Genomic DNA, 13,341 nt, shown 5'->3' with positions numbered 1-13,341 from the left:
AATCTGATATGATTTTGTATCTGTAGGAGGATTGCCATTCAGAATAGCAAGTTTCAGGTGCTCGGCTGCCATGAGTGAGTGTTGAGTGCCTCCTGAGACAGCCCTGTTCTCTGCATTGCTTTTCACACTTCAGTGTATAACGTCCCAGCTGAGGCAGCCAGGGAAAATGAAGCTTCTGCTTTAGGAGGTATGGGGAGGGTCCCAAGAAAATGCATCACTCATGATTTCCCAACAAATGACGCTGCTTTTGGTCTGAGAAACAAAATTTGGAGAAGCAGGGGTTCAGGAACTGCCCTCACCCCCCAACCACTTCCTGAGCAAAGATGTACAAGCGATAACAGACAGGAGAGGATAGTGGTGCCTGGTAATGACACTTGTTGTCTTTGCATAATGCTTTTGGCTCTTCTTGTTTTCCCCATACCAGTGTTTTTAGGCAAATTGCAACAAGTTGTGTATGTAAACCAGAAAACTTCAGAAGGAAAGGTCGGCTTGAGGGATTTCAGGTCAGAGTCTCCATCACAAAGATTTCTTTCTCCTTGCCAGATCTATGATCCCACTAATCAAAGATATGAGGTACCAGTATCTCTAAATACTCCACCATTTCCAGTTGGCTTGCCTGAAAACCGCCTGTATAGTGTTTCAATTCAAACCAATCCTTTTGGAATTCAAATTCAACGCAGAAGATCTGGCTCTGTAATGTAAGCACACTTTATTTGGCTCCAAATAAAATGGTTCTTTATTTAATTATAGTGGTTCTAATTAGCACCAGTGCAGTGCTAATCTGAGATTATGTAATCGTGTGTGTTTGTTCAAGAGCCAATCAGTTTCCCCCTAATCAACAGGAAATAGATTTTTTGTTAGTCATTAACTCAAGAATAATTAATTGGTATTTTGAAAAAAGTAATAAAGTGTTGTTTGATTTCAGATAAAGAAAAAACATGTTCTGTTTGCTGTTGTTGTTGTTAAGGAGAATAGTAAATGATCTCATAGGCACAACAGATAACCTCAGATGAAAAGTAATTATTGTGCCTCATTAGGAAATAATGACTGGAAGGAAAGGCAGAAATCAGCAAGGAAAGAGAAATGGTTTCTCAAAATTTTTGCTTCTGTTGACACTGTAGACTTAAAGATTCTTTTGTTCATGGTGAAGCTTGAAGTCTTGTCTTCATCCTGATGATGTGGGTCTGGCTCAGCTTGGTGTGAGAATCTCCATTTGTGGAAGCAGTCATATGTGTATCTTTCTGGGTACAACATCTGCTCTTTTTGACTGTGTTTGATTTTCTCTTTGTCATCTTATTCACTAAGCAGTCCTTTGTCCAACCCAGAGAAGTTGTCTTAAGAATTGTACACTTTTCTGCTGGAGAAGTTTTAGATGTTTTCATTCATTCATGGATTTACTTTTGTTGCTTTACTGAACACCAAGAACTAGAAGTCAACAGACAAATGAGACATAGTCTTTGCCTTCCAGGAGAACATGATCTAGAAAGAGCTCTGAGTTTTATAAACTACAGCTTGAAAATGCAAACCCAGAACCTCGCTTGGTACTGAGTACACCACTCTTACAGCCTGGACCATTTCACAATATTTGAAGCTAGATTCTTATTTAATCAATAGTTCGGAAGACTTCTGAATCAAAGATTAAATGTCACATGTTTGCTCTGGCTTGTGCTGTGCCGCTCAACATGGAGTGCGTCTTTGTGTTGCAGTTGGGATTCTCAGCTCCCTGGCTTCACCTTCACCGACATGTTCCTCTCCATTTCCACACGCCTCCCCTCTCAGTACATCTACGGCTTTGGAGAAAACGAACACACGACTTTCAGAAGAAACATGAGCTGGCATACATGGGGAATGTTCGCTCGTGATGAGCCACTGGCGGTAAGGACAGAGGAATAAAATCGGTGATCTGCTTCCCTTCATGTAAATTCATTCATTGTTATGGTACCTTTTCATCAGCTTTACCTTGTGCAGGTAAACTTAGTTCTTAGTCATATAGGCCACATACATGTCTTGGTCTTTTGCTCTTTAAAAGTGTGTATTATTCTATACCACCCCCGCCCCAGGACTACACATTTCACTCACCTCTACTTAATATACTTAATTGTCATGCAATTGTGAGGTGCTTAAGTACACATTAAATAAGACATTTTTATTACTCTGTAGTGGCCTGATGGCTAGTCGGAAAGAAAAGTACAGACATAGTGGTGTCAAAGTATAGCCAGTGGTATGAAACGATGACATGTTAGTAAGCAAGCAGGCTTGGAAAGGGGCGTACAGCTTTCATTTGGATTGCAGTGGAGGTTCAAGGAAACTCTACAAAGGGCATGGCATTGACGTGAATCCTGAATGTTGAGTTTACTGCTGGGTTATTATGTGTGAACATTTTTCTTGTTTATTTTTTTTCTTTTTTTATTACTCCCATGACATTTTTATTACCAGTATATGAAGAATTCCTACGGTGTCCACCCCTACTACATGGCACTGGAGGAGGATGGCAGTGCCCATGGAGTGCTCCTGCTGAACAGCAATGCCATGGGTGAGACACATGCATTCCTCTGCATCACCATAAACAGTTGTGACTGCTGAGTAGGGACCCAGGGTATCCACAGCAATGGAGAAATTTAGGGGCAGGGAAAATGGAACAAATAATTGAAGCTTCCAATCATGTATACATTCAGTTATTCCAGATTTATTAAAAATTCTGTGCCAGATATTAGATATGAAATTTTGATGGAACATGATCTCTACCTTTTTTGATCATGACACGTTGGCTGACTTCACAAAGTGATGGAAGTCACTGAGATTGTACAGTATGTTTGTGGTGTGCGCAAACCTATCTGTGACTCCAATGGATAAGATTTCTAGAGGAGTTTACATTTGAGGACATGAGTGAAAATAGCAAATTTTCGGGCAGATTCCCCCTCAGGGTGCTTGGCAACCCCAAGAATGCTCCTTATGTGTCCTAATATTCATTCAAAAAATTTTTTTGTTTTACAGATATAACACTCCAGCCCACTCCAGCTCTGACATACCGCACCACTGGAGGGATTTTGGATTTTTACATAGTTTTAGGGCCAACTCCTGAACTTGTGACTCAGCAATATACTGAGGTTGGAAGTGACTCTACTCATTGATAAATCATAAATATTTATCGTAGTATTATCATTTTCTTAGTAGTGACATAGACCAAGTTTTTCTTATTACTCTTGGGTGTCCCCACAAGATTATTGTTGTCTTTTCTTAAAGTCAAATTTTAGTGTTATAAGACTATCCTGGCATGTTAGTATTTCTGGATTATGTGCTAAATAACTCATTGATGTCTAATCATTAGTAACCACTTACTTCTCATGTTTCTGAAAGTAGAAGCTGTAGACTATCAGGAATTTTTAAGACAGTTTTTTGAGGATTTTTTTTTTTTTTGGTCATTCTCCATTCTGCATTTGTTTGACTTTTTTTCCCCTTGAGTAAAATATTATATATCCAATAACAGTAGAAATGTTCAAAACCTTTAAGCGTAAGCTAATCACTTCCTCTTTATATATGTGCGTTTATTTATTCATTTCTTTTAATTCTAGTTAATTGGCCGGCCAGCAATGACTCCATACTGGGCCCTGGGATTCCAGCTGAGTCGTTATGGATACCAGAATGATACTGAGATTGCCAATTTATATGATGCGATGGTGGCAGTCCAAATCCCTTATGTAAGACATCGTCACCCAGCTTGTGGATTAATTACTAATGGGAACTTGTGACTAATGGTATATCAATAACAGGTCCACAGAAAAATTACTGTTGTGGCTATGCCAGTAAGAAAAAAGAAAGAGCTGTGGAATGATTGCTCTGTGGAGTACAGTGCTTCTGAAACTTATCTGTTGCTATGTGGGTTCCATACATCCTTCAGTAGCAAGTGATATGACTGGAAGATGCTGGTCCTCCCTGTCTCTAGTCAAGGATGTCCTGCAGCAGCCATGGCTGCGTTTTAGCTGTCACTCTGGGAAATTAAAAGTGAGGTTTTGGAGAAATGGATATGAGGTGATGATGGAAGCAGATGAAACCAAACATTCACTTTTTTCTGAAGCACATACATTTGTCTTCAAATCCTACAGTGACAAATACGCATAACCAGTTGCTGTCAGAAAACAGAATTTCACAAAATGGTTGTTCTTGGTCTTAAAGTTATCAGGGTTTAATCACTCATTGCCTTCCTCCAGTTTCAATTTACAGCCGGAGCCTTTGGAGGATAATTAGTAATTTGAAGATGAGAATAAAATAAAGTGTGATGATGTTCTTGTCAAACATAACTTGACACATATACCCATATATAACTTATCCTTGTTATATGCTATCTTACTCTATATAGAGGGATTAGTCAGCAATTAGAAAATATCAGAAAATCACAAGATGAAAAAAATCCACAGATCCACTTCAGTAAATTTAATCAATGATAATTATATGTTGATTCATTTTCTTCCAAGTTTTGTTTCCTTCATGCACATTTGTTTCTCTGTGTCTTCCGGTAATATTTGTTCACTCTTAAGGTCATATCAGGTGATTGTTATCTTTGATCTAAAAGGAAGCAGATTTTTTTTCTCTTAAATTCTTAACCTCTCTGGCTATAGTTCAACCAGCATGAACAAGGTGAGTTTGAAGTGGAATACTATATTGGAAGTCAACCCGGGTTGACTTACATATATATGTTTTACATATTATACATTATCTTATTTATTATAAAATAATTATTACAATTATAATGTGCATTTATTATACATTATTTTATAGATTTCTAGAGTATGTGTATTTTCTTGGACAAAGAAATGAATATTCTGGAAAGTTACAAAAGAAAATTTTATATGACATACATAAGTTCATAGCTTTCCAGAATATATATTTGTATATAGTCTTTATACACCACATAATATTTTATAGGTGTCTAGATTAGATTTGTATATATTCTGGAAAGCTATATGTATATATTTGATATACATAAGAATATAAATATACATATTTTAGACAACTTTAAAATAATGTATTACTAAATGTTGTTAAATTCAATATATCCACTGCAGGTAAAACAAATATACATATGATTATTTTGCGTTTCTTAGATACATCTCAATCTCATTGTCTTCCTTAGTTAGTTCAATTAGTGCTTTGATGGGTTTGTGGAGTTTTAGACTCAAAGAATGGGAAGGAATTGAAGGAAGGAAGCAGGGAGAATTCCAAGTGGGGAAATAGAAGATGAGTGAGGCAGGGAACTGCATACAGGAACCAGAAAGAAAGTTCAGACGGCGGAACTGAAACTTCAGTGTGGGAAAGCGTAAGATAAATTAAGAGGACTGGGGCCAGGGGTCTGGTCCTGTACGGTGCCTGGTGGAGGATTTGGACCATCTTCTTGCTTCCACCCATAGGACGTCCAACATGTAGACATGGATTATATGGAGCGCAATCTAGACTTCACTCTCAGCTCCAGCTTTCAAAACCTCCGTCTCCTGATGGAACGAATGAAGAGAAATGGCATGAGATTTATACTGACTCTGGTAGGTATTGAGATGGATTAGATAGTGGTTCTGTGCGGCTCTTGGGCCTCTCCCACTGCTCTCCCAGATGTACTTGCAGGGAGCTGGATCAGAAGTGAGCAGCCAGGAACTGAACAGGTGTTTATACATGATGCTGGCATCATAAGTGGCAGCTTCAATCCCCATGCCACCACATGCTGGAATGTGTAACTTTTCCTTATTATTTTATTAGGACATTGAGCTAAAAACTTAAATATAAGCAAAACAATGAATCATTCCACAGATGGAAAAGCTGTCCCTTTCTCATGTGTAGCTTTGGGAGTTCACAAACCTTCCATGCGTCTCATCACTCAGCAATGGTTAAAACCAGGGAAATTGTTTCTTGTTAGTTACACATACAATACATTGAGTTATTATTGAAAATACTAACTTATTATTTCACAGTGAAAAGTTTTATCTTGGTACATATGCAAGTAGTTACCTGCAAATGATTGTCCCTTCTAGTTGACAAAATTAGAATATCTTGCTGACTTCATTCATTTTTTAACATTCATTTAAATATTTGTGAAACACTATTGGAAAATCACTGTTCTGGAAATTATATGTGCTTATGTATTCTAAATTAGTGAGTAATATAATGTGTTTTTTTTCCTCAGCAGTGTAATAATTTGTAGTCTAGTAAGAGGAGGCAGCTAACAAATTCAAGAGATAATTAAAAATTGTGAAACTGCACAGTATGAAATGTCTCCAAAATTTCATGAAATATGTGCATTATGAAAAAAACTGTATATTGAATTTTGTTTAAAAATTGTACCTGGATAGACTTACCTCTGAATTAAAAATTTCCTTAAAATTTTGTCAGGATGATGCACCCAGCAGGCTTAAGGCAAGTCATTCATGGCTTTTGAATTTTATTTTACTCACTGGTATTGAGATTCATCACTGAAGGCACAGTGAATTATTAAAGTTTTAGGAGAGAGATTTCTTTAAATATGCTTGTTTTCTTTTCTCATACTGGTGGTTCGATGTCCTTTCACTGCAGGGCCCAGCCATTTCTGGTAATGAGACACAGTACCCCACGTTCACTAGAGGACAAGAAAGCAACGTGTTTATCAAATGGCCTGACACCAGTGACATTGTATGGGGAAAGGTAAGGCAGGGGGTGGGGGGCTTTCTGTGTTAAATTAGCATCAACATGCATTGACTAGAAGAATCTCTCAATAAAAACCTTGGGATAATGTATTGGGAAATGAATCCAGCATGATCGAGGAGAAGTCACTGGGTGCTGAGTAGCTCAATAATCTTCAATAAAATCATGGTTGTATGTCTAATTGGAACTATTATCAAGTGCTAGCTTATTGCCCCCAAACATTCTGGTGCTCTCACGCATGATGTATTCCATTTAGCCAACAGTGAGAATCTCTTTGAGAGGGGTTTTGATCCATGTCTTTCAGTCACGGATGTTCAACACATTCATCTTTGACCTGTGATGATCAATTAGACTCTATAGAAATAAGTTAGTAAAATCCTACCGACTCTTTACGTTTGCCTTCCTTAATTCCTTTTTCTATGTCCTCAATCTGATCCTCATGTGTCCAATGTAATATTTTGAATGGACTTCCTGACTTCAGGTAATAGTAGCTCTTAACTGGATTTAAGCTCTGTTATTTAACTGTATTACATACTTACTCTTGTTCTGAGTCTATTCCAGGTTCACTTTCAGTGGTGACTTTGTGACTTGGCCAGAAAATATCCACACTTAAAGACCAATTTAAATCTTACCTCTTAAGAGGCATTCACTGTCTCAGCTCCTCCTATTTCTCTCTTTTCTGTTTCATTTCCTTGAGGAGTATAATACATAATTTATGTATATAACAGTCCGTGAATTTTTAGGAAACAAGCATTATTTATTGTGTAGATTGCAGCAGATACAGATAGTGGAAGAGTACATGACATGTAACAAGTGTTTACTAAGTGTTAGGTGTGTTTGTTAATTAACTCACTAATGTGTATTTAATGTCCTGCTATTATAGATGAACTTGATTGAAAGCATATATTTAACACTATGTATCTCTGGGTTTTCCAAAAGTCATGCTATTACTTGAAAGTTTTAAGGCTAATTTTATGGGTTATAGGTGGAAATCAATCCTATTCTGACACAGGCCTCGCATTTATTTGCAAAGGGAATTTTGTTAACAGTCTGACAAATCAGAGAGCTGAAAGGCTATTTTTCTAAGAAGTTAAAAACAAATTTAGCTAATATTAATTTCAAAAATCAAAGTTTAAAAATGTATTGAATGAGATAGAGATCTCAGTGTAGCTCAGATTCACTTAAAGGGATTCTATATGTTTAATGCATGGCAAAAATCCTTCAGTATTCAATGAAGAAGCGTGTTATTTGAGTTTAGCATAAGAAATACCATGATCTTTGTGTGATAATTAGGTGAAACTTTTTGTTCTTTTTCTCTAGGTTTGGCCGGAACTATCTAATGTAAGTGTGAATAGATCCCTTAATAATGAGCCTCAGGTTAGGGTACAATTGTACATGAATTTTTTTCTACTTTAGGCATCTAGGTGCTTATGCTTTTTATTCTGGTGGATCTATTATCTTTTCTTTTGGCAGAATAGTTCCAACATTAATGGCCTTGGCTGCTGGTAATTTCTTAGCAGAAATAAATAGCTAAAATTAAAATGTATAGGAGAAACTTATCATTGAAACTCCCTAATTTGTGAAGCATTTTAATAGGTTGTGATTCATTTGAACACATTGCTGCTTGAAAAAGAATAACATGGAATCTAAAATATTTTCACTAGAAGGTTTTTCTTTATGAACAGACTGAAACTTAATGAATTTCCTATATACAAAACAAAACACAGGCCAGTTGAAAGGAATTCTGGCCTTATTCACCCTGGTTACCAACTTGGCCTACGTAGCAACCCTTTCTCTGTGTGGCTCATGCATCCCTGGATGAGCGATCCTCCTACATTTCATTTGGATGATCCAGAGAAAACGCAGGTATTTCTAAAGTTCGATTGTTTAGACACCAACTTTTGGTTTTCCATTACTGTGATTTAATATCCAGTCGTGCAGAAAATCTTATGATTAAAACAGACTTGGAAGCTATTTAGCTTTCTTCCAAGAAATTAATCGAATTAGCCTTCCTCAATTTCCCTGTCCACTCAACACTGTATAACATAAGACTTGAAGTTAGCTCAGAGTCTGAACAAATAACTGTTCCAGTTTGCCCTCCAAGTCCTCAAATTTCCCTCTCCTGGAGAGGCTGAGCCCCTGCCTTCAGAGAATTCATTATCTTGCAGCTCTCCAGGGCCCATGTTGCGTTTCCTGACTTCCTGCGTAATAGCACAGCTACATGGTGGAAGAGAGAGATAAAGGAGCTCTATACCAACCCCGGAGAGCCTGAGAAGAGCTTGGCATTTGATGGCTTGAGGATCGTAAGAGCACCCTTGATGTATTTTCTTTGGAATTGTTGGTGATGAGATTATGAGGGGTGGTGATTCAGAGACTGGCAAAGCTGGGAGCTAGGACAGAGGTTGTTACAGAATCTGGGTTTGGGATCATGCAATGCAGTGCTTATTTTGGTTCTATACAACCACACATCTTTAGGGGAAGTTGCAGCGCATGGAAGAAATGTGCCGCTACTGGAAACACCAGAGCTTGAGAAGAAGGATATTCTGGATTCTCTTCGTTCCCACCTTCCTGTCTCTTACTACCATCCCCTACTGGCCAATCCTAACAGGAAGCCCGCAGTGAGGGAACCTGAGAGCCCAATCCATAGCAAAAGGTAGAACTGGATAAACGGCACCTGCAAGACAGCAATCAGAGAGCAAGACACTCAGCATAGAAATGATCCAGGGTACATTATGGGAATGGCTTTAAAAGTCCTGCTTACACAACTGTTACACAGATGGGCCAATCTTAAAAACAGAGCTTTATTGAGAAGTCTTTGGAACATGTCCCCAAGGTTCCTCGGTTTGTGCTTCTCTGTTGTTGAAAAGCATAATTGGTATCCTGATTGCCCTCCTTACTGGCCTGTGACCTGGAATGTTCAGATTTAAGTTCCAGGCCAGCTCTCAGGAACTGCTCAGGGGTGGACTGAGCTTCAAGAAGCTTGAAATTTTCCCAGAGACAAACCTGTATAAGCTCACGGGCAGCCCCGAGGACTCCCTTGGCACTCGATTCTTCAGTGTAGATAGGCAAAAGGCACAAATTAACCATCAGGTGAGTCAGACGATGACGAGAGGTGGCTAACAATGATAATGAGAAGTGCTAATAATTCTGGGATGTTTTCGCAGGAAATTTCAGGAGAGAGTGTTATGGCTGGATAACTCAAAATAATGAGTACTTTCTGATTGCTTGATTTGCCCCGAGTTATATCCTACTTAATATAGTTCAATATACAAAATTGTAGCTTTTCCATTCATAGTGTCAGCCATATTCCCTCAGCAGCCCATATTGCTTTAATTTAAATAATAATTTCTCTCCAAATTTTATTTTGTTCCCAGATCATGTGTATTATGCCCAACTTTTCAGGAATGTATCTACGGTAGAAAGTGAAGTTATGTTTTGTTGTAAATAGTCTAGGCTTACAAAAGAATTACCCCAAGTTATTGAACTAAAAAAGGCTAGGAGAAAATGACAGTCACCACTGGCTACAGATTAATTGAATAATCTATGCAGATTAATTAAATAATCTATGCAAAAATCAAGTGATTTGCTTAGATCCTGGGTACAAAACTATCTCAATATTTTCCCATTATGAAATGAGCTTCCTTAGTTTAAAAAGTACCAAGTAAGTCAGAGGGAGTATAAGCCCTCCACTGAAGCTGGCATAGATATTCTTGGAATCCATTGTGGTCACCACTAGAGTAAGAAAAGTGACAGCAGGGTCAAGGTCTTCAGTAGGACTTGGCTGTTTCTCTGAGGTCTGTGTCTTTCATAGCAGATGCATAATGATCCTGCCATCACGGAATCCTTTTTGCTAACTCATTTCAGGACATGAATGAACCATCAAACTTTGTGGATGGATCTGTCAGTGGCTGTCGTGATGAAATTCTCAATAATCCACCTTATATGCCATGTATGTAAAATGATGACTTCAGCAAATTGCTTTCCTAATCAAATACCCTGGAAATTTTCCTCTTTGCTGCCAAAGTGAAGCCTAATTCGGGATATAAAATGCACTCTTAATCATATGCAAAATTCCAAATAGAATGGTATTGAATAGAAAATTATTATTAATGAAATTCATAAATAATAAATGAATTAATAACCAAACACAAGCATTATGACAGGATTGTGAAAGACTCAAAACAATGATCAGTTACACTGATCACTGTAAGTTGATTGTTGAAATTTTAAACAGATTCCCATCCACAAACACCTATCCGCACACACAGAGGAGACAGAAAGTGAACGGTTCTGTTGATCATTCAGTGAAAATCTGATCCATGAACTCCCTGTCCTCATGTCCACAGACACTTTTTAAGGATTTTCCATGTCTGTATTCTGATATAAACAGAAATTGGATATTGGGGTCGCAGGGTTTTTGAATAGCTGTGTCCTCACATCTTGCAGAATCCCTAATGAGGAGGTGATTCACTTCACAAAGCAGTGTCCCAGTGAATTGTGGGGCAAAATGTAGAATCCAGCTTCTAGATGTCAGGATTACTGCTGTTCTGCCCAAGGTTCACTAAAGGATTCATTCATTCACTCTCTCCTTCCTCTCTAATTCAATATTGAAGTACCAAGCAAGTGCTGACAGCTCACAGAAATGTAAACTAATACCAAGTTGAATGAAGTAAGATCTGTTCCCTTGAGAACATTACCATCTAGTGGAAGTTAGAGTCCTGAAAACCAAGGGATTTATTTCATTGACAAATGGGGCTATGGCAGCACTCCAAAAACTAAGCAGGAACTGAAACAAACAAACAAAAAAGAATATTTTCTCCACTTCTATACCCTGTTTTACTTTGATGATAAGGTCAAGGAATGTTGATTTCTGTAAGGTTAAAAATCTCAGAAAATTGGTCCTGTTAATTGGTTATAAGATTATTGATCGAAATAGAGAAATGCTAAAATAATGGGCATTTCTGAACCATGTGAAAATCAAGTTGCTTGGGAAATAACTGATATTTTCTCTTCAGATTTGGAAGCCAGGGACAAAGGCTTGAGCAGCAAGACCCTGTGCATGGAGAGTGAGCAGATCCTGCCAGATGGCTCCCCAGTGCGACACTACGATGTGCACAACCTGTATGGGTGGTCCCAGACCAGGCCCACCTATGAGTGAGTATGTTTATCACTGTCTCCAAGATAATTTTACACATTGTTGCTGTCTTTCTTGTAATGTTGCTATTGTCCTGTTCCAGAGCCTTAAAGAGTTGTTCCAGGATAAGTAGGACTTTGAAAGAAAAAGAAGTATGGACAAATAAATAATTCATACTTCCAGGTAGACATCTAACAGCTCAAATTTATTATGTTGAGTGATGGATTAACTTTTCCCCAAATTTCCTTCCCTTCTATAGCATCACTACTGGAGATCTGATTTGTCATCATCTGTGATCTCAGAACCTTGAAGTCTGAGTCTCACAAAGGATTCTTCCAGGGCTTATGCATTCTTTAGGAAATGATTTGAACAGTGTTAAGTGTATTTAGATCGTCCTGGGATTCTACTTCTTCTACTGTTAGTGATGAAGTTCTTGGCATCACTCATAACCAAGCTTTCTCTACAGAGAAAACACCCTTATACTAGCCTCTGCCTTATTCAAGGTCTTCATTATCTCTCACCTAGATTCTTGTATAAATCTAAGTGCCCTCCACCCCATTCCTTTATCATATATGTATATATGTATATGTGTGTGTGTGTGCGCACTTTCATATACATATGCACAAATATACTTCCAGTATATGTGTGGTGAAACTGTTTCTTACCTCATCATGTTTTGTCTATTGCTTTATTCTTCAGAAAAAGTCCTTTGTAAGAATCAGATTGCATTTTCATTTGCTTTCGTAAGAATATGTTCATGTATGTGTATCTCTATCAATTTTTAGATTTATTTTGGTGTGAATATTGGAAGTAGGAGACCTAAATGGATTCATTTACATTCTACTATAGAGCCCCTTTTCTTGGCATCAGTTCTTGAACAGGTCATTTGTATTTATTTGTTATGCTTCCTTTAGCAAATATTTGGATTGCATACACACTAGAGTATGTTAGTGGGGTTTTCTTTTTTTTTTTCATTGATTTTTTTCTTCTACAAAGTTATCCTTATTTTCAGGCAAGAGATGCCTGCAGGTAATTTCTCTTTGATCTGAGATATTTAAATTCCTTACATATATATTTTCCTGTGTATGCCATAAAACACCCTGCTTGTTGAGTTTACCACAATAGAGTGAATATCATCAGTATTGCAATCATGTATGCTTTTAGATTCCAGCTCTGCATTCTTTCTTTCAAAGGCTAAGATAAATGATCTCTCTTCTTAATGCCCCAATCTTCCAGTAGTAAAAGAAATCTAAGGAAACTTCCTCGTGAAGTAGTATACATAAAACTAGCTAGTCTACTGCCAGCATTGAGTAAGTGTTCTTGAAATGATAGCTGTAGCCCTGAGTGCCCACTACTTCCTCCCACCCCCAAGTAGATAATTAGCTGATTGGATTTTTTTAAAAGTGAAATCCCTGGATCAAAGAGCAAGATATACCTGGTTGTTCTGCCATGACGTAGGATGGGATGCTTTGCACCACTTTTAGTCAGCAGGTGCTTTCTGGGTAGTTCTCAAACTCTGTGCAGAGTATTTCTGTCACCTCACA

General features: G+C 37.8%; 1 protein-coding gene across 1 annotated transcript in view; it reads left to right on the top strand.

Annotated features, from left to right (window-relative positions):
- The window catches only part of LOC101531923 (probable maltase-glucoamylase 2), a 58,559-nt gene that overhangs the window by 31,437 nt on the left and 13,781 nt on the right, over positions 1-13,341 (top strand). Inside the window, exons 26-36 of the mRNA XM_058681271.1 lie at positions 544-698; positions 1,707-1,875; positions 2,437-2,533; positions 2,995-3,107; positions 3,573-3,698; positions 5,406-5,534; positions 6,556-6,663; positions 7,984-8,046; positions 8,832-8,966; positions 10,528-10,612; positions 11,679-11,817. Of these exons, the coding sequence (XP_058537254.1) occupies positions 544-698; positions 1,707-1,875; positions 2,437-2,533; positions 2,995-3,107; positions 3,573-3,698; positions 5,406-5,534; positions 6,556-6,663; positions 7,984-8,046; positions 8,832-8,966; positions 10,528-10,612; positions 11,679-11,817 (1,319 nt within the window). The remainder of the gene's footprint in view (positions 1-543; positions 699-1,706; positions 1,876-2,436; positions 2,534-2,994; positions 3,108-3,572; positions 3,699-5,405; positions 5,535-6,555; positions 6,664-7,983; positions 8,047-8,831; positions 8,967-10,527; positions 10,613-11,678; positions 11,818-13,341) is intronic.

The sequence above is a fragment of the Ochotona princeps genome, chromosome 25 (assembly GCF_030435755.1).
Source record: "Ochotona princeps isolate mOchPri1 chromosome 25, mOchPri1.hap1, whole genome shotgun sequence".
NCBI lineage: Eukaryota > Metazoa > Chordata > Mammalia > Lagomorpha > Ochotonidae > Ochotona > Ochotona princeps.
This window is presented reverse-complemented; position numbering and strand designations above follow the sequence as displayed.